We start from the raw sequence: 26486 nt of genomic DNA on the forward strand, positions 1-26486 counted from the left end.
CTTCAGGTATAGTTGCAAATTATTGTTGAAAGGGTGTGCTACATGTGCAAAGCACACTCATAAAGGAAGACACAACAAGAAAAAGGGTTTAGAGGAGTGTTTTTCAGTTTCAGTGTGCTGTTCGTCTTCGCTGCAAGCCAAACCACAAGGTGCACCGTTAAGGGGCGTGCACAGTATGTGGCTGGGCACAGCTGCAGTAGCTGGTGTCACTTGTAAAGGCCCAAACATCTATTTCCTACACTACGCACGCACGCACGCACGCACGCACGCACGCACGCACGCACGCACGCACACACACACACACACACACACACACACACACACACACACACACATACAAAATACATATGTAACGCCCAAGAACTTAAATAAGAGTTATAATTAACTTCTAGTTTACAGCTAGTAGACTATGCCACCCTTTACCTCCCTATGAAATCGTGAGAGACAGTAAAGGGACCAAATACCACAAAAGGTGGACAGACTCAGGTTTTTTAGAAGAGTACAATAAAATACAGTTTTTATTAATAAATACATAGAAAATCTGGTTCCCATGGGTATAATGGGGCAAAAAGAAAATAAACAATACATCAACAAAAAAGGAAAACCCTGACAGACGTGGGCCTGGCTAGGAGGCCACCACTGAATAAGAATAATACACCTAATGTGGTGCGAACAAACTTGTCTGTTACACACTGGAATTCACACTTGTTACACACTTGTTTCGTTACACACTGGAATTCACACTTGTTACACACTTGTTTCGTTACACACTGGAATTCACACTTGTTACACACTTGTTTCGTTACACACTGGAATTCACACTTGTTACACATTTGTTTCGTTACACACTGGAATTCACACTTGTTACACATTTGCTTTCCCACTCGGTGATCCCCACCTTTCGGTTACACACTAGGAGTCACGTAATGTCACAGCAAACTCGTCACTACTCTAAGATAAGACCTAGTCTTTCAGTGTGGCCTCTCACACACGTCAGTAGGCACGCCACACGCCAGCAACGAGTGAGCAGGGACAGGAGAGGGGCTAACATACGGACAAAACAAAACAAACGACAATAGAAAAAAGAAACCACTCTAGCCTGTAGCTATTTCAGACCGTAGATGCTACGCCACAGCAAGCTAACAGGCAGGAAACAGAAAAGAAAAAAATACCCTAACACAACCTGAGCAGTACCGGTTCACGCACACACATTGAGCAAGCACACATTCACACACCAGAGAACAGCAACTAACGATGCTCTGTGGCTGTTCGGACCTAAAAGCCAGACACGCTTAATGGGTAGGCTACGAGTGTTCATTCATTTGTCATTTCTAACACAGTGCAGAAACACAATTACCAGCCCGAGTAGACCGTGTGCACGTTAAGGCAATGGGGCTGTTAGTGCATGGACTTCATGTTATACTACTGTAGACACTACATTATAAAAGTAGCCTACAAACATCGTGGCAGGGACATAGTTAAAATAACATACACCTTTCCTAGTCTAGCAGCGTATCCCAGGAGTTAAGGGGTTTGAAGATTCATCGAGTCCAACATGGAGACAGCTGCCGGTGGGACTAATGCCAGAGGCTAACATCAACAAACGTGCGATCACTAAACAACACTGCGAAGTTACGAAGCACCAGTCAATGCGACCCGACAGGAATGTACAGACAAGGAGACACATACCTCCCAACTAAGGACGACATATGCCCGGTGTTTAACTTGCAGGTAACCAGTTTCACTGCGGCAATGGCCGCCAGTAAACATTGATCCAGGGGTTCACTTCACAGCCAGCCTGGCAGCTCTCGACTCCCCATACACTACACAAACAAATGCACGCTTAGATTGCTACTCATAAGTAAAATAATTTACCCTCGTAACATAGCAGAAACATACCTGAAGCGAAGGTAGCCCCTTCAAACATCAAACGCCACCACCGAGCGTGCTAAGCGGGTCCTGTGCAACGACAAGGACCCCAAGTAACTTTATAGGTGTCCCAGCTATGCCGCTTAGGCAGCCTAATCAGTGGCCATCCCAAGACCCAATTAGTGGCGTTTACAGATGGAGAGAAAAAGGAACTAGAGCGAGCAAGTGCAATGGCCCACAGGCTACACATATGTGTATTTAACAATAATAGTATTTTTTATTAAAGAATCCTTCTTTTTAAAATAAACATGAAGTTACATTCATTTCACACAGTTGAACAACCACACCTAAAGCCAAGGCAATGGATGTGTGGGTGTTGTGGTGGAGTGGTGGTGGTGTACCATTTGGAGGTTCGATTGTACAGTTAAATTTCAGTGCAATTTAGCCTGTATGGCTTGGAATCACTTTGCAAAATGACATGAAGATATATTTGCCACTTCAAACCAACATGTTCATTGTGGTCATTTTAAGAAAACCTTCAGAATGCACAGACACTTTCACTTTCCTTCTTCTACTATAAAACCAGCAGTCTTCACTCTCCATCTGCCACTCTCAGACTCACACCCTGCAGAAGACCAGACTGAACTGCTGCTCAAGAGAACCATATCTCCGTCCGACAGATAGTGACAAAGGTTTTTCCTTTTCTTTTTTCAAGTAAGTAATTCTAACACCATCTATGTTTATTGTGCAGGTCACGGTCAAACTCCATTTTTGTTTGAACAGTGAATTTTACAAGGCATTAAATGTGTGTACATATAAAAGCTTTCACAAAGAAAAAGGTGTTTTAAAGCAATAAAAAAATTTAATTTTTGAAATTGAACTGATTTAGCTTTGGCAAATAGTTGCGATAGAATGCAAATGTATGTACAAAGATGTTTTCTTTGGGGTGGGGAGGCTGAGACATCAGGTGGTACAACTACAGCTAATGCCAATAAATTAAATAGTAATTGGTTAAAGGGACACTGTGCAGGAAATTGTCAAAAAAGGTACTGCAACTATGCTGCTCATTGAAAAGTTGTTGCCTATTGCCAAATTTGATCTTTTCTTTTCATGAAAGTTTACAAAGTAATAAATGAATATTTTCTAGTATGGCCCAAGTAGAGTCATTTTTGCAGCTAAAAATGGCTATTTCTGGAAATTCAAAATGGCGGACCATGGAGAGGATCCCCCTTTTCATGTATGAAAAATGTATTTTTTACAGTCATAATGAATACTTAGAATTTGATGGTGGTGATAAGTATTCATGAAAAAGGTAACATTAGTGAATGGGCAGAATGAATTCTGGAAATAAACAACTAAAAATCTCACACAGTGTCCCTTTAACACCAACTGTGGTGTCTTTGTAAAATGTGCCAATGCAATAAATATGCTTCAACACATTTCTAAGAAGTAGCTTTTCCATTGCTAAAATGCATGGTGTCAAAAATACCAGAATCTGTTTTTTTTGCGGATTTCCTGATATCAATTTTAAATGAATTAAAACTTTCTTCTGCTGTAGCCTACAGTCTGCACCCACCAGCCCTTCAGATGACCAGGCTGAACGGCTGATCAAGAGGACCAGCTTTCCATCAGACAGTACGTGACACAAGTTTTTGTTTTTAATATCCATGATAGTTCTACGGAAGGATGAACATTAAAGTAATATTAAATTGACATGTTTGTTATTGCATTTATCGCTAAATAGGCCAATGTAAATGAGACTATTGCACTTTGTAGCTATGCTTTCTCTGGTTATGATTTATTTAAAGAAGAGAATGTGGGTTTGTGTTTGATTTATAATGGGTAAGGAGAGTTGGGGCACAACACAAAGCGGAGCAACTGCAGGAATTCTGTCAATTTCTGTGTCAATTTCCACTAGTATTAGGGACCATATGAGACTATGATCAGGGCTAAATTTGGGAAAGTCGAACACGACTTCTTGCCATGAGCTGTCAGCTTCTGATACCAATCAAAGCCCCTTGCCCACTAGCCCGGTTATACAGGGTTTTCGTTCCACTGAGGCGTGGCTTCACTTTATTTTTTTACCCAGCCCTTACCCCACCCATCTTCGGTTCAACAGTGTCAATTTTAGAATCTCCCCAGACGTAGTTCTGAGAGGGCGAGTCTAGTTCCAACTGTGATATGTTGCCCTCTCTGTAAGAATTTACCATCATGTGTAGGCTACACATCTATCCCACGCACTGTAAAAATCACCATGGCTTTCCTACCACCTGTTTTTAGGCTACTGTAGTGGATTGATAATAATAATTGCATTTGTGTAGCACTGTATCATACAAGGCATGCAACTCAAAGTGCTTAACAAATGGGGGGAAAAAATCATTGTTAGAGATGGATTTAAAAGGAGAGGTAGAGAGGAGAGGCAGAAATAGCAGGAAGGCAGAGGAAGAAGAGCAACGTGTCAACATGCATAGGCCTATGTATGACACGCTGATTTGAACCCACTATCGCCTGTGTCCAATACGCATTTTCAATTTAAGTCGTGCTCCACAACGCCCTGTGACAGGTTAGGTTTAGGGATGGTTTTGATTTAGACACAATTTAGGGTAGAAATTCGCCTGGGCAAGGATGAAAAGGTGGGTCTTCAGCTGCTTCTTGAAGGAGTCAACGGAGCTGGCTGATCTGATCTTGATGGGGAGGGCGTTCCATGTGTTGGGCGCATAGCAAACGAATGTGGCGTTGCCAGTCTTCCGGGGGGGGGGGACCTGAGAGCTTGAGCAGGGGCATAAAAAGAGAGCATGTCAGAGATGTAACTAGGGACAACTCCATTTAATGCTTTAAATACTGTCAGCAGAATCTTAAAGTCAATTCTGTATGAGACAGGTAACCAGTGCAGGTCTGCTAAGAGAGGAGTGATGTGCTCTCTCCTTCTGGTTCTTGTTAGGATTCTTGCCGCAGAATTTTGAATGAGTTGCAATTTGTCAATTAACTTTTTTGGCAGGCCAGAGAAGAGAGCATTACAGTAGTCTAGCCTACTGGTGACAAAGGCATGAATAGGTTTTTCAGCGTCTTGTCGGGGGGCCAAGCCGCGCACTTTGTTGACATTTCTAAGGTGGAAAGAAGCAGATTTTGTTTTCTTGTTGATGTGAGGCTCAAAACTCAAATCCGAGTCTATGACCACACCTAGTAGTAGGGGCTCTAAGCCGAGAAATCGTTACGCGCTGGATAGAAGCATATAATTCGGTACACGTGTTCCTTGACTGATTTGAAGACATCCTAGAAGGGGTGCCACTTGAAAAAAAATGTCTACCATGTCATATACAATATGTCATGTTGGTAATGCATTACATTGTTATTACATGGCATTATACTTAGCTGACAATGTTAATATAGTCCTCAGCAGAGATGAAGCAAGGGTAGCCTGCTAGACCAGATTGATAAAACTACAAAATGTACATAGTGCGAAAGTATGGGTGAGTCTGTGCTTACGTGCTTGACAGCATGTAATATTGTGAACATTAGCATGAGCATTGCCCACACTAAAACTATGGTGAGAATAGACTGCTGCTAATGCTCGATCTGAATGGGATAGTGTCAGTGCAAGATGCCCTAGGTAGCAGGTTCTCCATCCTCTAATTTCCATAACAGATATACGTATTTTATTTGTATGAGAGAGGGTAAAGGACAGGACCTTTCCATATGTATGAAGAACCCCATAAGATCACCTAATTCTATATTTTTACAAGGCATTGTGCATATTGTGAGAGCATTTCAGTCATCTTTAGAATGGCATTACAGATTACTCAATATAGGCCTACATGTAGGCCACAGTATGGCTTCAGTTCAAATTAAATGGGAATGATTTCTTAGTATATGTTGATTAAGAAGTTTTTTTATTTGCAGACAAGTCCTCACCTAGTACTTGTGTCATAAGTTGTATTAGTTAGCTCAGTAATCATTGAGTACTTAAATTGCTATCAAACTGTCAGCTGATGGACAACATGTACCGTAGGTATTTTGCCACCCTTACCCATAGGAGAAATATTTATATAGAACAACAATTCTCATATGGTATATACTATGAAAGTAAATCATTACCTGGACTCATTTTCTTGATATGCAAGGCACACAAATAGTCTGGGAGGAAGAATAGTCGATCATACCCCGCCCCCCCAAACAAAATGCCACAAGACTTTTTTTTAACCTTCAAGATTTTGAGTGGTAACAGTAACATAACTCATTCCCACTACACCTTTTTGCATAATATTGTACATGTCCTCAGAATGCTTTACATGTTTCAGTTCTATGTAGTTGTACTGTACAGTGCAGTGCAGTGGAGTGCAGTACAGTACAGTAGCATACAGAACGGTGCAGTGTAATAAAGTACAGTAGAGTATAGTACAGTACAGTACAGTAGCATACAGTACGGTGCAGTATAGTACAGTACAGTAGCATACAGTACGGTGCAGTACAGTACAGCAGTGTTTCCCAACCAGGGGTACGTGTACCACTAGGGGTACGCGAGCACACTGCAGGGGGTACTTGGAAAATTTAAATTTTGACAAATATATTGAGATTAGTTATATTGGGATAGAGAAAGCGATATAGAACTTGACTTAGGGGGTACTCATGGCACAACGAAAAGGCTTGGGGGTACACAAGACAAAAAAGGTTGGGAAACACTGCAGTACAGTAGCATACAGTACGGTGCAGTACAGTACAGTAAAGTAAAGTTCAGTACAGTACAGTAGCATACAGTACGGTGGAGTCTAGTTAAGTACTGTACAGTACAGTAGCATACAGTACGGTGCAGTCTAGTACAGTACAGTACAGTACAGTACAGTACAGTACAGTTCAGTACAGTAGCATACTGCACGGTGCAGTAGAGTACAGTACAGTATATCACATTACAGTACAGTACAGTACAGTACAGTACAGTGCAATACAGTAGAGTACAGTAGAGTACAGTATAGTCTTATAGACTTTAGCGCTCCAAAGCCAATATGATTTCCACATGCTGTTGTTTTAAGTTTTTGAAAGACTATTTTAGTAGCCTATGTGAGAGAGGGAAGGCAGGCAGACATGTTTTAAACAAACATGTTTTAAACCCTCCCCTCAGTGTGTCGCCTGAGTGGGCGCCAGAGGTTGCTGCGTTTTCACCTTGGATGCCTTCTCTAATGTCTGCAATCTTTTTATTTAAAAATCTAGCAAATTCCTCGCACTTAGCATGCGATGCTGCATTTAGGTTGTTATTGCTATGTGTTGGATTAAGCAGGTGATCAATAGTGGAAAAAGAACTTTAGCATTATGCTGGTTGTCTGTTATGATTTTGGAAAAATATGCTTTCCTTTCTGAGCGTACCGCATTATTGTAGGAGGAAATCTTATCCCTAAGGGATTGTCTGTGGACTTCTAATTTTGTTTTTCTCCAAAGACGCTCAGTAGCTCTGCACTTTCTTTTTAAGACTCTAAGCGAGTCATTCATCCAAGGTGAATACCTAGCTCTGGTTCTTGTCGTCCTTATAATTGGAGTTATGTCATCTAGAATTCCTCTTAAATTGTTGTTGAAGCTATCAACCATTTCATCAGGTGTGCGGTGACCACTTAGTAGGTCGCCTGATTTGATGAGGTCTGAAATCTTAAGCTCAGCAGAGGCATTAATGTGTCGTCTGTGAATGACATTGTTTGGTGTACTAATTTGAGTTGAAATGTCAAAATCAAAAAACACACAGTGGTGGTCGGAGAGGCCGACATCCGTGACCGATATATTGTTGATATCAAGCGCATGTGAAATAACAAGGTCAAGTGTGTTGCCTTTCCAATGGGTAGGCTGTTCAGTAACATTCTGGACGAGACCGAATCCATTTAACACTAGAAATACCACGGAGGGGTCAATTGACCTTTTTACCTAAAAGCCACACAAGAGGGTCATTTGACCCTTTGGACCCCCTGCGGACACTCCTTTTGTTGTGGAAATGTGGCTGTTAGCAGCTCACAGCTGTCACTTGAGAGACAGAGTGTGTGTGTGTGTGTGTGTGTGTGTGTGTGTGTGTGTGTGTGTGTGTGTGTGTGTGTGTGTGTGTGTGTGTGTGTGTGTGTGTGTGTGTGTGTGTGTGTGTGTGTGTGTGTGTGTGTGCGTGTGTGTGCGTGTGTGGATCATTTCCAATGCCTGCATCTCTGCATCTTCGTTCCTTGGAGAGGAGCTTCTTTCACCACAAAATTCTTGAGGGAAATGAAGCAGTAGTCCACATGCACTGGTATTTATCCATCTAACAATTGCCAGGTTGCATTCACATGAGTCGTTATGGTCACATGGCATGGAAGATTCACACGTTACAGTTTTTCTCGATTGGTTTGGCTGATTTCTTGAAACTGAGATGACATTCTCAAAACAACACGGACAAATCCCCAAACCAACTTGCAATTTCCCAAAACAGAATGGCATTTTTCATTGCTTTCATCAGATATCAAATGCTTTGTACATGTCTCAAATGTTTAGTACATCTCTGCAGATGGATATGTACAAATACCCTTCAGTTGACACATTCAGCATACATTCAGCACATTTTCCAAATAAATTGACCATGCTTATATAAACGAATTAGACTATTCTCAGTCTGATGGTTGCCCTCTCCAAAACACGTCAGCATTATTTCATTGTGTAAGTCATCATATGCAAAGTGGTCTACGCAATTCCCAAAACAGTCAAGGACATCATATTTTAAGAATTTCATTACATAGTAAATTCATGACAGTGTTCAACAGGTCAGATGGTATTGTAACTTTACTAGTTAGTAGAAAATAATTTTACAACCGTGTATACTACAGTTTCCTCTGTTATTTGGCTAATTTCATGATTTTTTTTTTCTTTCTAACATTCTGTTTTGAACAATTGCTAGTTGCTTTGGCATTTGTCCATGTTATTTTGAGAATATTATCTCTGTTTTGAGAAATGAGCCAAACCCATGAGAAACCTGTGATATATGGGCATTACTTTCTGTATATGAATTTACAGTAAAGAAAGTTAGTGATAAATGTCCTTGGTAAATTATCTGTGTTGTCAAACTTCAATGGTTTCACTCACTTTTTCATAGTCGAAATCTGTTAGCTGAACGTAGATAAAACACCTAACCATTTTGACTGGCAGTGCTTACACAATGGCAAAGGGACAATGTATTTTGGGGGTACTGATGATATATGTGGGGAAGATATTTAGTTTTGACACATGGGTAAACTGTTTTTGGGGTGATATGAGCGAGTGATGAGGATCCATAGTTATGCTGAACCATCCAGTTTATTTTGACAGAAGGACTAAATGAATGCAAATGAGCCAAAGCAATTGAGAAGGATCTATGCCATTTTGATGGTACTGACTATTTATATATGAGACGGTTTAGTGCTGATGCAAGAATGAAGTGTTTTGGGAGGTATATGACATTTTGCTAGTTATCTGAACTGTTGCGCAGAAGTGTAAGAATGTTTGGCCAAATGACCCAATGGTTATAGGAATGTCATCTCAGTTTCAAGAAATGAGCCAAACCAATCGAGAAAAACTGTAATTCAACCATTATCTGGTTGCAGTCATATGATTCATCATGATCACATGGGACATTCACACGCTCATTGATGACTTATATGAAGAAAATGTGCTGACATGTTTTCAGGACAACCATTACACTGAGAATCAACCAATTGGGACGGATCAGCAAGGTACATTCATTTGAAAATTCTACTAAATGTAAGCTGATTGTGTTAACTGTAGGATACTTGTACATAGCCATTTGCAAGGATGTACTAAATGATTGAGACATGTACAAAAGCATTTGAAATTTGATGAAAGCAATGATAAATGCCATTCTGTTGTGAGGAACTGCAAATTAGTTTTGGGATTTGGAGAAAAACTCTAACACACTGTCCGCCAAACTGTGCTATCTGTCTTTATTGCTGATATCTTCATGCAAGTTGCTATTTACCTGTGGTGATTTTGGAGGCTGACAGCCCTTGGGAAGAAGCTGTCTGTCCCTGTTTGTCTTGGCTGTTAGCACTGTAAGGTGTGACCCCCTCACCCCTCACCCCACACACGGCTCCCAACAGCCTCATTACCATAACAAAATGAGTGATTAGTGTATTAGGTAAAAGCCGCCGGGTCAAATGACCCCTCTCTGGTACTTCTAGGTAGGCAGAAAAATCCTGGTAGTTCTAGTGTTAATGTATCTAAAAAAGACTTGATTACTGCGTCATCTGATTTACTTACGTGGATATTAAAGTCGCCAGCAATTATTGCTTTATCATAGTTAGTAATAGAGCATGGCAACCCGACCGAAGCCCTACGGGCCTGGTTGTAACCCGACGGGCCGGGCCGGACTCGGACAAAAAAAATAGAATATCTGTCGGACTCGGGTCGGACTCGGGCTTGATGCAAACAGACATTGTGAAAATTGTAAGCAACCAGAGGAAACGTTTCAGTTCATGCAAACGGCATTTTGTGATTAAAAAATAAGTAATTGAATATGCATAAATGAAAATGTTGGTAGGCTACTCGTGCGAGTGATTATTATTGGCTGTATGCACGCGCCAGTTACCAGTGGCAACATTTGGACTCTCACTCCGAGTCAGCCGGGCAGTAGTCCGGGAGCAGTGGGGTTGAACCCAGATTTCTTTGATAAAGTTATTTTTTTTGCTTTATCTGATAGATTTTAAGTAAGTCTTCAAGATTTCAGACGATGCCCGGTGATATCACTTGAGCATTTTCAGATTTTGAGCCTTCATTGTCCCATAAATGCAAATTATGACAAAAAACTAAAGACACCTAATATTACTGTGAATAATGTACAAAATGTACCAAATTGCTTATATTAACCTGAAAAACATTCACATTGGACTGCCTTAACACTGCCCTTATGAAACAAACCCAATATGGGGGTAATAATTAACCCTTTCATAACAGCAATCCCACAAATAGACGAGACACTGTAGGTGAATAGGGTATTTTTTTTTAACTTGCAGATATCAATATGAAACTTTATCAGATGATTACTCGTATGAATTGGAGAAAAAAATGTATTACAAGTTTTCTATATTTTATGTTTAAATATGCTAATTAGGCTATTATCTAATTAAATATGCACTAATTTGCATTATAATTTGATGCAATGAATCTGACCACCTGAAAATGCCAGCTTCAAAATTCCTTTTTTATCTTGTTAATATCCTACATACAAGAATATTTACTGTGGTTAATTGTGGCTATCTCCTTTTGTTATCCAGGTACAGAGAAAATACTGCTAATAACCTTAAAAAATGCGATTTCAGCCTATTTTTATGCATTTAGTTATATAAATCAGGTCATGAATGACAAATAAACAAATGCCTCAGTAAAAACATTCACAACATTGCTTAGAATAAGACTGTAAAGTATGGAACGGATTGTGCATGAGATCCTGCATAACATCACATCATGACAACATACATGACAACATCGCCGGTAGGTAGCCTACCACAAATAGCCAACATAAAAAAAAAAAAAGAACAACAGAGTGTGGGGGTAACTGGTGAGCAGTCGTTGGCTGTTCCAAAAGATGAGTAAAGACATGACATACACCAGTGTATCCAGACTGGTATTGAATGATCACTTAAATCCATAAAGCCATCAAATAAGATCTGTACATGCATTTAAATTTACACAGAAAGACCTATATACACTGCAACATACAGTACCGCACGCTGAGAGAGGAGAGAGAGAGAGAGAAGAGAGAGAGAGAGAGAGAGAGAGAGGAGAGAGAGAGAGGTCTAAAACATAGGAAAACAGCTATACATTATATATACGTTGAGTCAAAAAATTAAAGTCAATCCAGTGTATCCTGACTGGTATTTAAATGATCACTTAAAAGTCCATGAAGCCATCAAATAAGACATGTACATGCATTTAAATTCGCACAGAAAGACCTGTCTACACCTATACAACATACAGAGTCCTTAACACCTAAAACACCTATAGCCTACATTATACTGCACGCACGCACGCACGCACGCACACACACACACACACACACACACACACACACACACACACACGGTAAAGCTCACACAACATTGGTTCGGCAGCATCCCAACTGAAAACATGCACAGAAAATGGTGCAAGGCACACTGTTTACAGCACAGCTACATTTCTTAGAATTGCAGAATTTACTCTTGCAACCACATCTGATCATCTGTAAAATGTAGTCTGGTGCCACTTTGACCTTTTCTGGAACACTTATTGGTATCAGTGCTTTGTTGCATGGGTCTTTCTTCCATCCAAATGCTTCAGGATATAATTCAGGTGGAGTGTGAACCAATGTCCTCCACAATATTGCTTGAAAATGAGCCCTTTTCACATTCTCAAGAAATGCCTCTGTTGTTGGTGGAAGAGCAGCCAGGTTAGGTGAAGATAAATGACCTTTCCCATTCTTTTTTTCCCCATACCACCAACCTTGTATGTGACATGCTGATACTGTCTGGAATGCCATAACATGCCGACACAAAGTTAGTGGCCTCTCTGGAAAGTTGTTGGAATGGTGCCAGCACATTACCAATTGATGTCAAGTGATATCCAGCTTTTAGGGTCTTGATAACAGAGCCTTTACCAATACCAAAATAGGATGCCACAGTGTCACACCCTGATATGGCATGGGCTGGTAAAAGGTCAATTACAATGTCATTTTGTGGATTTACATTTTTAATTTAATCTCTTTCCATGTTAATACGACCACCACTGAAATTATGTACTTTGTAGGCAAACAAATAATCAGCCAAAAATTATGTAATTATTACTTACATTTTTTATTTTGTGTTACAACAGCACAGGATAAATAGCAATGTATGAAATGGTGAAATTCTGTGTTGAATTAGTACCGGTAATCCTTTCTGGGTATGTCTAAGCTGACACCACCAATATTCGCCTAAATGTTACATATTTCTGCTTGACAAACAGCTAGTTATGTAATTGTCTAAAATTTATTTGGTACGAGGACACTTTCTCCACTTTGATGTGGCAGGCCTACCACCCAGAATGCTCTATGGTTAATCATAGTGCAGTTATGAAGCTGTCAAAAGCTTGTGGGCTATGGCTGCAGCGAAATCAACATGAAAGGGTTAATATCTGAAATTGGCACATCACCCACTCTTATCCTGATGGGTAAGTGTTGGACAACTACAAACAGCAAAACCAAACAACCCACTATGAGATATAAAGTCACGTTTGGCGAAATGTTGGCCTTTGTGTCTCCGACTTGGAAAATCAGGCTTTTTGGGTGAATGCCCCGCCCCCAAACATGCATGACCCCACCTCCACTGATGTCCATACCTCACCACCTGTTCTTATACACATCCCACCATGTAAACAAACACAAAATAAGTATGGTATAGGGTATTTGGTCAGCATAACATGAATTGGGAGCCAAAGACTGTTGTAATCTATGGCTGCAGCACATCAAGCATAAAAGGCTCAATATCTGAAAATGCTCAAGGGATATCACCGGGCATCGTCTGGAATCTTAATAGGTACACCTTAGGCAACCACAAACTGCAAAGAAAAAAACTTTATCAGACGAAACTGGGTTCGGCTGATATTTGGCTTTTGGCTGCCGGACTACAGGGATGCTGAGTCAACTTGCTTTCTTAATAAGCGCCAAATCAACAGTTTTCAGTGAACGCATGGTCTTTTGTTGTAGGCCTAGTGTAGGCCATGTTTTAGCATGCCTTCGAGGCTGTCTTGAATGTTGAACATAAAATGACGAAGTTTGTCACTGCATTGTTCGCCAAGGATTACATTTCCAGCATGGGCTAGCAAGGAGCATAATATGGATAACTAAGAAGACGCACACGCTACGTGGAGTAAGGTAGGGGCGGAGAGGTTTCCTGTTACTATTTTGTCCACTGTGACATGTCATGTCCTTGACGTAGGTTCTTAATTGTTGTCACTTTTACTGCAGTTGTAACTATGCTCGTGCAACCTTTCTTGATTTTACATTGACAGCATGGACATCAGGGGAAATGGCATTCTCTTGCAGGGCCGAACAGGCTACTGTTCTTCGGGATTAACTTATAGCTCATCCTTCTTAACGACAAGGAGCGGCAGCTTCACGGGGCTCGCAGGGATTTATTTGCACTAACAGTAACGTAACAAATGCTTCGGTAGCCGCGCTGACTGCATCCAAAACGTATTCGTGAGTTTTCGCCTTTCTTATCCTCTCACGCCCCTCCCATGCATTCGATCACCGCACCCAACATCTCTGGTTAGTCTAACCGAAAGAAACATAAGGTGCGCTGTCACATGTGCGTGTGTGTGTGTGTGTGTGTATGTGTGTGTTTATACTTACTATGCGTGTGTAACTAAATTAGGCTACTACAAATTGCCTCATCCTAACGTCTTTGCCTATCCTGGCTATTTATCACATGCTATTTTGAGTATGGAGGAGCCCACATAGAAAATCTTGCTTGCGCACAGGTTCTGTTGTTATTACAGTGTTCTCAGACTTCGACCGGGTTCGGACACTTCGAACATTTTAATTAGTTTCGGGCTCGGGTCGGGGTCGATCACTATTTTGTCGGCTGAGAGCCGGGCTCGGACAGAAAAAAACGGCCCGAGCCACACTCTAGTTAGTAAGTACTTCAGACATGAATGTCTGAGAGAATTTCGGTGAGCGCTACAGAACAATAATAATCCGTGTGACGTTTGCTTGGACCCTCATTGCCATGTATTCAAATGAAGAGACAGAGCCCAAATTAGTCTTAGTACAATTCAATTTGTTGGAGAAAAGTATGGCTACGCCTCCATTCGACCATTGGCAATTGGTCAAGCAGTTAAAGCTCCAGTCCTTGGCCAAGGAATTAGTTGTCAATTTATTTATTTTGTGCTGACGGCATTATCAACCCATTTTTGAAAAAGTCAAATAATATGCCTAGCTATTATTGCCATGAAGCCATCGGAAGATCCAAGCCTCCTTGTGAGAAGCCGGTTAGACAGGAGAAATATAAACACTCGTGCAAATAAGTCTTCATAATGCACAATAATCAGCTCGCAAGCATTTAACTAATTTCGTTTCATTGCGAAACGGTTTTACATACGTGGGGTCTCCGTAAGACAGAGTATCTTGGTTGCTTCTCCGTAGAGTAGAGTTTAACAGTATGGGTATCCGTAGCCTAGACTACAAATTGCTTCTTTCGCGAGCCTCGTCCTTCTTAAAATTTGCTTTTAATAACTATGACAACGGAGCATGAAAATTGCAAGGGATCGCAAGTAGTTTAGACAGGGATAGCTCACTCCCTCATAGATGCACGCACGCTGCCACAAAAAAAAAAAAAAACAGCGCGACCAATGTTAATTTGCAAATGCACCTGGACATGCAGGCCAGATGAGCGTTACTTCATTAGATTTCACAGTGCATTAGATGAAGAGAGGGCACGCTGAGAAATTATGATAAACATCCCACCGAAAGTACTTTTCACAATGGGACTAATGTTCATTTAATTCCTGGTTTGCGAATGCACTTTGGCTACAGAGGGAAGACTACGGCTAAAATCTACAGTCCAACCTAAACCCCAACAATTCACAAGACGACTTCCCAATTGAGTAATGAGTAACTGTTACCGTTTAGATTAGGACTCTTTCGCTCCTGCTACTCACCATGGCATGAAAGTCATGAACACGGTGTTGTCGCGGCTACACATCTGCGCAGCTACGCAGTTGCTCATACAGCCCAGTTGTATGTGAATGCACCATCGACCCCCCGTCAACTTTCATGAGTATTTACGAAGGCTAGATATAAATATTTACGAGAACTCTAATGGGTAAGAGACTATAGATTACTGAGCCAACTGTAGGCCTAATACAACTTCAGACACAAATATTAGGTGAGGACTTGTTTTCAAATTCAGGAAAGAATACAATTTACTAGCCTAGAAATCTAGACGCCCCTAGCGACCGCAAATTGAATTTGCTCCCGGGGGCAGTCTAGCGGACCCCGGTCGTTTTGCGAGGCTGAAAGTTATCCGATGACAGGGCCAATCAAATCGCGAGGGGGGCCGGGCTACTTAGTAAACAGGAAACTTTCTAAGAAGAAGCATGGTGTCCGTCCGTGCTACGTACAGCACGAAAGTGCACTTAATTTAAAAAGCCTGGATGATAATTTTGTGTCTGACATGGACTGATGTAATAATACACCATGAACTTATCGGACACAAATAGATCACAACACAATACCATGATCATTCGATGTTTTAAACTAGCTCGGTAAGCTAAGTTGAGCATTTTACAGGACCAGATAGTCACACGCTATTATCAGACCACTACTGTAGGTGTAGAATGAAATTGCTGCCCCAATTTCTAATAAGACACATGCCATTAAAAACGAGACATTTGGGAGCTTTGAAAGTCTTTGAGTAGCTTACTAAATAGATGGGAATGGCATAGTCTACCAAGCTAGTGGCTAGCTAACCTGTCGTCAATAACACAGAGCTAGGTATCCAGTCTTAATATAACCATTTAACAAGCCCCAAATGGCTCAACATTTCGCTGGTTGATCAAGGAGGGCCATGTGGTTGAAAACGAGGCATTTTTGAACTGTATAAGTGAAAACACGATTTATTAGGACACTTGTTTGTGGCTGTGGTCATCACATGCATTCACTGCTACGACGGCTCGAATTTGCCGCTCCACCTACAAAGGGGCCCTCGCTGGCTAGCTAACCTGTCGCCAATAATAACACAGAGCTAGGTATCCAGCCTTGTATTATATGCCTGCCCCAAATTCTAATAAGATCCATGTCATTAAAAACGAGACATTTGGGAGCTTTGAAAGTCTGTAAGTCGCTTACTAAATAGATGGGAATGACACCTAAAGTCTACCGAGCTAGCGGCTAGCCAATCTGTCGTCAATTACACAGAGCTAATATCCAGCCGTGTATTAGTTATGGGTATACAGCTAGCTAGCTAACACCGAACATGCCATGTTGACAACAATCATATAACCATTTAACAAGCCCCAAATTGCTCGACATTTCGCTGGATGATCAAGAAGGGCCGTGTGGTTGAAAACGAGGCATTTTTGAACTATGTAAGTGAAAACACGATTTATTAGGAAACTTGTTTGTGGCTGTGGTGATCACACGCATTCACTGCTACGACGGCTCGAAATTGCCGCTTCACAAGACAGCTGTGACGTTACACAGAAGTGTGTGGGGATTGGTTGTTTGCCATCCAATTGCGTGGCGTTGAGTGCTGAAGCAACCGTTTATCCCGCCCACACTGCTGCCCAGCCCTCCTAGACCCTGGTACAGCTTTTTGCTGTACGGGTCTGGCTCGCTAGGCTAACAATTTACCTCTGCCTTCCTATTGTATACATACTATACTTAGAAACCATTTCCTACATTTCACTTGAACGGATGTGTATTGCGTAATCTAATGTCCTTCTTTAAGATGGAGAGGATGGAGAAGCTGTTACCTTGGACACCTGTACAGAGACTCAGTGTTTGTTTTTCCAGCAGTGCAATTGATTTTGACTGGCTAGCTGCTAATGTATATGGATTTTGCCTCATGAATTCAGCTTGCTGAGTCAGTAGGTAATAATCTAGTGGCACAAAAAAGGACTAGCTTTAAAATGAATATTAATATTTCAGAGCAAAAAAAATACACAGAGAAAAAAAAATATTATAAAAACTCATTCATTTGTCACTTGTCTGTGGTGGTACTGCAGCTGGTTGGTGTTAACGAGCAACTTCCGCCCCCTCCATATAGAGATCCTCTTGTACCGCCCATTTATATCATGATTGAAGGCTGCCATGTTACCTGTTTCCCAATAAGAATTGCCCACATTCACTAATTGGAAAAAAAGTGAATTGCAACTAGGTTGTGAATTCCTGCTTTAAAATGCAGTAATTGCTTCTCAGTTTGTATGTATAAAATTGATTGTGCTGTTCTCAAAGATTGCATTTGCCATTTGCAGAGTGTTGGACTGAAAACATGGCTTCATCTCCCAAGGAGAAAGAGATTGCTGCCCTTGGGAGACCATTCGCTCTGGGGATGCTGTACGATTGCCGAACAGATGGTCTCGTTCCAGGTGAGGTCTCAAGGATCACACACACACACACACACACACACACACACACACACACACCACTTAGGGAAAGGATGTATCCAAATACATGCAGATCAATCAACTGCCTAATATTAGATGCATAAAATGTATCATTCAAATTCCAATGTCCTTTCTGTAATTGTTGATTTGTCAACAGGTGTGACACTGTGGGATCACGATGAGCTGCAGAGGAATACCGATGAACGCCAGCAACACAATTCTGAATTCAATATAACAACATTAGACTCAATTGAGGAGAAGTCAAATTCATTGAATGTATCGGGATCTCTGAAATTAAGTCTCCATGGAGGACTAGTGAATGTGGCAGGATCAGCTAAATACTTCCAGGACACAAAGAAATCTCATAAACAAGAGCGGATCACTCTTCAGTACAAAACAACAACTAGATATAAAGCGTTAACAATGGCTCATCTGGGCCGCGGTAAGGTATCCCATCCCAACGTGTTTGAAGAGGACACCGCCACACATGTTGTCACTGCCATCTTGTACGGGGCCAATGCTTACTTTGTATTTGACAGAGAATTATCTAACGATGAAAACAAGAAAGAAGTAGAGGGGGAAGCAGAAATCATGATGGAAAAACTGAAATTCCTCAAAGTAAATGCAGAGGCATCTTTTAACATGGATGAAAAAGAGAAATTAGCAGTGGAAAAATTCAGCTGCACATTTCATGGAGACTTCCAGCTACCTAGCAACCCGTCGACATTCAGTGAGGCTGTAAATGTTTACAGACAACTTCCAACACTCCTGGGAGATAATGGGGAGCATGCCATTCCAGTCAAGGTGTGGTTGTACCCTCTGGTGAAGCTGGACTCAAAAGCTGCAAAACTGCACAGAGAAATCAACAACAGCCTCATCACACACTCCTCAGAAGTCATAGAGCATTTAAACAAGACGGAGATGAGGTGCAATGACCTGGTGGAGGACACAGCAGCGTCAACTTTCTCTGCCATGGAGAAGAACCTGAGGACTTTCATGCAAAACTGCCGTCACTACAAGTTAGAGTTTATGCAGAAGCTCGGGTCAGTTCTTCCCTCTATTCGAGGGGGTGGAAAAGAGGAGAGTGCCCTTGAAGACATCCTTAAGGCTCATGAGAAATCTCCTTTCAACAGTGGAGCCCTGGATGTGTGGCTAAAGCAGAAGGAAAAGGAATCAGAGACACTGAAATCCTTCCTCAAGCAGCTAGAGAAGCATGGCCTAAAACTGGATGACAACTTGGATGATATTTTGTCTGATGTAGACATCACAAACATTGTGAGCTTTTCATTTACCTCTTTAGACCAGCCTGATAGCAGCCTCGTGAAACAATCCAGTTTCCTTACTCCCACAGGAATGATGACTGAAAGTCTGCAGGCGGATGTTCCACAGAGCATAAATACTGACTGGCTAACTGATACCAGACAAAGCATGAGGAGACAATTACAACTGTTCATGCAGTTGAAGAAGATGACCAACAGTGATGCCACCAAATTCATTGTGTCATCCAAACATGATGAGCGTTACCCTGGAGCCTGTATATTCATATACGAAGATGGGAATGATGAGCCTGTCACCTTCATTCCTCCGTCCAAACCTGCCACTCCAACCACCTCTGATGTATCGTTTGACGCATTAACAGTTGGGGTATCAGATCCAGATTCTGCCACTGTAGAGTATCGAGTAGAGTTTCAGAAGACACAGGAGACTGAATGGATGTCTCACCCTGTGCAGAAAAACAAGAAGACAGTAACTCTGTCAGGACTGAAGCCAGGCACTAAATATGAGATCAGAGTCACAGCTGTGGGTAAACTTGGCTATGTCATCAGCAGTGATGCTGTTACTGTTGTGACTGCTAAACCTATTACTAGCCCACCAACCAATATGAAAGTGGAGGAAGTGAAGGCGAACTCCATCACCTTGTCCTGGTTAAACCCAGAACAATGTGAACCTGTAAAGCAGTACACCATTGAGTATAAGGAGGAAAACAGCAGTGATTGGCAGAGAGAAGAAACCAAAACAGAGGTGTACACATTTACTCTGAAGAACCTGGAACCGAATACAACCTTCTCCATTAGGATGTACACAGATGCTGCTAACAGTGTAAGCAAACCTGGTGAAGAGATTAAGACCAAAACCAGGAAAGGACCACTGGATACAGAAAGGTTTACTCCCCTCTCAGGTACTCCAAAAGCATATCTGCTGAAAATGAAAAAATCTTCATCACATCGGTTCAACAAGAAGGTGTTCGGGAAAGCATCATCCCGTAGCCCTACAAACAAAACCATCATGCTTGTTGGTGCCACTGGATCTGGCAAAACAACCCTCATCAATGGCATGATCAACTACATACTAGGAGTTGACTGGGAGGACAACTGGAGATTTAAACTGATTGATGAAGAAACCAACAAATCACAAGCACACAGTCAGACTTCAGAGGTGACAGCCTATCAGATTCACTGCACAGATGAATTCCAAGTTCCGTACTCCCTCACAATCATCGACACCCCAGGGTTTGGAGACACCAGAGGAATCAAACAAGACAAGGAGATTACAGAAAAAATCAGAGAGTTTTTCAATAAGAAGGGTGGAATTGATGCAATTGATGCAGTATGTTTCGTAGTGCAGTCTGCTTTAGCTCGTCTGACGCACACACAGCGGTACATATTTCAGGCAATCCTCTCTGTGTTTGGGAAGGACATCTCCAACAACATCATCACTCTGGTCACCTTTGCTGATGGCAAAAGTCCTCCAGTACTGGAAGCCATCACAGAAGCCAAGATTCCATGTGCCGCACAAGCTGATGGGACACCTGTCCATTTCAAGTTTAACAATTCTGTTCTTTTTGCCGACAACACCGGATGCAGCGGTGGTGAGGACTTTGATTACATGTTCTGGAAAATGGGAAAGGCCAGCATGAACAAATTCTTTACTCATCTTGGAATGATGGAAACTCAGAGTCTGACGCTGACAAAGCAAGTTCTTCAAGAGCGTAAACAGCTGGAGGCAACTGTCCAGGGAGTGCAGCCACTCATCCGGAAGGGTTTGTCAACCATGGAGCAAATACGAACCACACAAGCTATTCTGGAAACACACAAGACACAAATTAAGGAAAACAAGAACTTTGAATATGAAGTAGAGGAGGACGTAACAGTTAAGACTGATATTCCAAAAGGAACTTTCATCACCAACTGCCTTGGATGCAATCACACCTGCCACTACCCCTGTGGTATACCAAATGATGCCTATAAAAGGGGCTGTGCTGCAATGAGAAATGGAGACTGCACAGTGTGTCCAGGAAAATGTGTGTGGAGTGTTCATCATAACATGCCCTACAAATTGGACATAAAACGTAAGAAGGTGAAGAAAACTTACAATGACCTGAAGAGTAAGTACGAAAAAGCAAAGGGAGAGAAGATGAGTACAGAGAAGATTGTGGAGAAGTTGGAAGTAGAGTATCACCAAATGCAGGGAAGGGTGTTGGAGATGATGGAAAATGTAACTACCTGTCTGCAGCGTCTGAAAGAGATTGCACTCCGGCCAGATCCTTTGGCTGCTCCAGACTACATCGACCTGATGATACAGTCAGAAGAACAGGAGGCCAGACCTGGATATCTGCAGCGCATCAAAGAGTTACAAGAAGTAAAACAAGGAGCTATTCTCATGCAGAAGGTGGCAGAGAAAATCACTCTCAGTGGAAAAGAGACATCAATACTCCAAATGATGAAATCAAAAACTAAGGCGGCATTCAATGATTTTCTGGGTTACTTTACATAATGCCACTTGTATTTCGCTTTGCTTGCATTTTTTGTTTGCATTTCTTCAGAATTTGATTTCAATTTAAAAAAGGAATGAAAATGTAAGCTAACGTCTATGATAAAGTGGGTCCCCGTTTACTGTGTTTTGAAGTACATCAGCAGCAGCAACATCTCTCTGGCTACGTTTACTGCCATGGTGAATATCTTTCCCAAGCCAACTATGAAATGTATTGACTGGCAAAGTTTTACATCTCATAATTAATTACTTATTTTTTGATAAAACACAAAATGGCTGGTAGCTCAAAAAGTCGCAGTATCTTCTTATTTGTTGGGTGAAGGGGATCAGTTCAATTAAAAAAGGGGGAAAATCCAGGCAACTCCAGGTGAACAGGTGCGGTCGAAACATGTTGGCTTTTTTAATCATGTTTTAGCCCTACGACAATAAAGGCGTTTTAATGGACTTCCTCTTTTTCACCTGGAGTTTCCCCTTTTTTATAGTTATGAGATGTATTTTGTATTTTATTGAGGAGTTAGGTGTTGGTTCGATCATGTGGTTTGATTGTTTCACAAATTCCATAGTGTCACTTCTATCTTTTATCACCATTATGTTATTTTTTTAAACAGCTGTGTAATTGAATGGGTTTTTCACATTGTTTTATCACCTTTACTAATTGTGGGGATATATTTTTCCATTATACGATTACTTTTTTGTCTTTTTTTTGCTTTTTCTTTGTTACTATTCAATATCTCAGTGAAAATTTCATAATCAGTGTCAAGATCAAATTTTGTTTGAATTCAATTTCAGGCAAACTCTTGTGGGATCGTGGTGGGTTATTATTTCCACTTTAAAGGACATTGGATCAAGATCCAGAGAGCTTGATTATGTTGTACAATGTTTCTCTGTATTTTTCTTTCACTTCAAATTGGATGATTTCTCTGCACTCTTTGTTTTATTTCTTTCTGTATGTAACCATGTGATTTCTGCTCAATAAATAACTTGATTCATTTAATTATTCTGATTTGGGTCCATCAATTTTCTTCATGTTATACTAGTAGTAGGCCTACCAATTATTTATGGAGTTAACAGCATTTTTGACACAAAGTTGGCAAACAGTTTCATTTTGGCAATTTGGGTGAACTGAATTAAAATGTGCAACATGCCAAGCTCTATTAGGCTGATTTTGTCTCAAAAATGCCTTTGGGTCACAAGTCTGGATCTTGGTACAATGTTGGCAAATGGACAGATGACACAGATGGTGTTGTGGTGCTGACTGTGTGTAATGACGTGGCCACACTGATCTCAACTGGCTGAGTTACGTAATGCACACACATAGTGTTAAAGCTGCAATTAACGGTGTAATACTGTATTTGAATTAGTTTATTTCCAGAATTCATGCTGCCCGTTCAAAAATGTTACCTTTTTCATGAATACTTACCACCACCATCATATAAGTATTCATTTAGACTGGGGATATTGTACTTTTCATAGCTACATGAAAAGGGGGATCTTCTCCATGGTCCACCATTTTGAGTTTCCAGAATTGTACATTTTTAGCTGGAAAACACATGGTACTTTTTGTCATACCAGTAAATATTAGTTCATTATTTACTAAATATTCATGAAAAGATTAAATTTGGCAGTAGAAAGCACAGTTTCAAAGATCTGCATAGTTGCAATACCTACTCTGTCCACCATCCTACACAGCGCACCTTTAACATTATACAATATTCTGTCTAAATCCTAACATTTCATGTGTGCATTGATGTGACAGTTGGCATGTACAACGCTAATATTGGGTGTATGTCTGGGGCACCGCTCTTACCTTAGTGCCCAGGGCAAACCCAAGCAGAACATCTTCCTTGATGGGCGAGCACGGCCCTGAGCCGACATCCTTCTGGCTCTCCTCCAAAGTTCAGACAGTGGGAGAAAACTCCCAGACAGATATACAAAAGTTCCCAGTACAATCCCATCAGGCAAGTCCACAAGGTCTTTGTAGCGCTACTGGTTCAAAGGCACATGGCCAGTCTCTAAACACTTTCTGGAGCAGGCTAGCTCCAATGCCAACCCCAAAGGCCCCATTTGAGTAGCGTTTCGATTATTTTGTGCCACTAGATTATTATATACTGGGTCACAAAGCTCAACTTTTATGGGGCCAAACCATAGAGGTAGAAAATAACACTAGAGTGGACCCCGCCCCCCTTTTTACGGCAATCTGTAGCGGCCATTATCTGTAGGTAGATCAGAGAAATGGAAATTAACGGAGAACGAGGCTCACCTCTGTCAAAAATGGCTTAATCATGTCAAAAAATGTCCACCAACACACTATACAATGACAATAGTTGAAGTGTGTTGCTAACTATGTTCATACAATATATTATTTGATTTTTAAATGTATTTTATCGACTCATATGATTTAAGTAGATATTTAGCCTGACATTTAAAATCTGGTCTTTGATTAAAGTGTTACTTCATATTTACACAGTTTTAGTCAATTTCTTGACAGGGGTGGGCGTGTTCTCCATTGACTTGCATTGCCTGAAGGTACCTACGGAAGTTGGGAAGCTCCAGCTGCCATTTCCCAGTGCTGTCGCAAATTGCGGTGTCCTCTCTAGTGTTATTTTCTACCTCTATGGGCCCAGCATGCGTGACTAGCGCCTCATCAGTTCCACAGGTCTCCAAGTGGCTCTCTTGAGCCTCTGACCTATGACCCTTAAGTAGGCTCAGGTGACTCAAAAGTTATAGAGATAGATTTCAACTAAACCACAGTACTTTATAACGCATGGGAGTGTCCATAGTGTTGGATTTCCAGTGTGCAACATTCATTTATAATACACTGAGTGAGTCCACTCAGTATTCCACTCAATATTCCACTTACAATTTCACTACACGACCCGAAGCCATTATTCCATTAGACTGCATTGGTTTGTATAGCAAATACACTATAAGCCCCCACATCACATTACATTGCCACAAGGGTGCATTAGTTCATATAGTTACCTGTGATGTGCTATCATATTTGCTTTAGTTTTACATTTCCTACCTTTTCTTATAGGCCTACATGATGATAATGGTGATAATGATGATGATAATGATGATATTTGTCAAATACAAAGTATTGGGGATATGTAGGCCTACATACTCAAAATAGCAGACCTGTCAACCCAACTGTAGATTATATATGCACAATACAGTAAGACAGGGGAAGGGTGGGGTGGGGTGGGCTAGACATGGACCAGGCAGGGAGGAAGTATGATGATTTGGTGTAACTGAGGTGATCTGCGCTCGTTCACCACTCGGGACTCAAACTTGCCACCTGCCAGACATTGCTACACCCACCATCTAGACCCACCTACAAGCTCCACATTTCACAGCATCAGCTGCCTGGATGACGTTAATATGTGTAAGTAACTTCCTCCAACTAACCACTTGGATGATGTTAAAATGTAACTTCCTCCAACTACATCACAGCAAAACTGACATGTGTGTCCCTATACAAACACAGCTCTTCCCTTGGTCCATTTTAGCATATTTGCACACTGGGGTAAAATAGGAGAAGTTTTCTTATTGAGTCATATAATGTTTTTGTTAGAAGTGTAAACAAAGAGGTGGCTTTTGGTCATCTGAAGAAACATTGCAAATGGAAATCGGAAAATTAAAGCCACTTGTACAGCTCAGAGAGGCTGAGAAACAGTAATCCATGCTGTCAGTGAGAGAATGTCCAAGTAAGGCAAGGCAAGGCAAGTTTATTTATATAGCGCATTTCATACACAGGTGCAACTCAATGTACTTCACAAAGTTAACAAAGGAGGTTAAAGCCTGCATATCCAAACAGTAATCCATGCTGTCAGTGAGAGAATTTCCAAGTAGGAGGTTAACGCCTGCACATCCAACATCTGACCTGGAAACAGGACAAACACATGACCAGATAAAAGGAGAAGAGTCTGGCCCATGCTGTGGCTCAATCGGCTGGGCACTCGACTGCTACACCGGCGACCCGGGTTCGATTCCGGCCTGAGGTCATTTGCCAAACCTTCTCCGTGGCTGTGTCTCAAATGCCGCACTTGTGCACTTCGGGCACTGTTTTTCAGTGCCTAGGGCACTCACGCTGAAAATTTTGGTTGAGCCAGTGCACTGAAAGTGCCAGGATGATCCCCTTTCAATGGCGGAAAAATGCAGTGCTTGAAAGATGGACACTGCACGCACTAAATGGCGGCCATGTTGACAATGACACGGAGGAAATGTGGCATTCAGTTCAGTAGAAGAGTTTAGTAGAGTAGAGTAGTAGAGTAGTAGAGTAGAGTAACTTTATTGATCCCCAGGGGGAAATTCAGGTATCCAGTAGCTTACATAAATACACAAATACACAAAAGCCCACATGGACATTTCAAGACAAAAATAAACACAGGAATAGTCATCAGGGTGGGGAAAATACAATAAAATAATAGAGATAAATGTAGAAAAAGGTAATTGTGCAAAAAGACATTCTGTGAGTTGGGATAGACCAAAGCAGAAAAACATACTCTGTCAGTTAAGGTAGACAACAAGTGTTGATGGATACATCTATGATATAGTATAGTATGTAGAAGTAGGCAGTGTACAGAGTATGATAGGGGTTGAACATTCTTACAATGTCACAGTAAGGTACAGGTAAGTGTTTTAGGCAAGCACACACACACACCACACACACACACACACACACACACACACACACACACACACACACACACACACACACACACACACACACACAC

The 26486-nt window shown here is 41.3% G+C and overlaps 1 protein-coding gene across 1 annotated transcript; it reads left to right on the forward strand.

The window, feature by feature from the left end:
- Positions 1–2461: 2461 nt before the first annotated feature.
- Positions 2462–22744, forward strand: LOC134443531 (uncharacterized). The gene is made up of 4 exons (XM_063193294.1): positions 2462–2583; positions 3428–3504; positions 17848–17961; positions 18137–22744. The coding sequence occupies exons 3-4, from the start codon at positions 17865–17867 to the stop codon at positions 21751–21753; spliced, it is 3714 nt and encodes a 1237-aa protein (XP_063049364.1). The 5' UTR covers positions 2462–2583; positions 3428–3504; positions 17848–17864; the 3' UTR covers positions 21754–22744.
- The last annotated feature ends 3742 nt before the right edge of the window (positions 22745–26486 follow it).

Source organism: Engraulis encrasicolus, unplaced genomic scaffold (genome assembly GCF_034702125.1).
Source record: "Engraulis encrasicolus isolate BLACKSEA-1 unplaced genomic scaffold, IST_EnEncr_1.0 scaffold_33_np1212, whole genome shotgun sequence".
Lineage (NCBI taxonomy): Eukaryota > Metazoa > Chordata > Actinopteri > Clupeiformes > Engraulidae > Engraulis > Engraulis encrasicolus.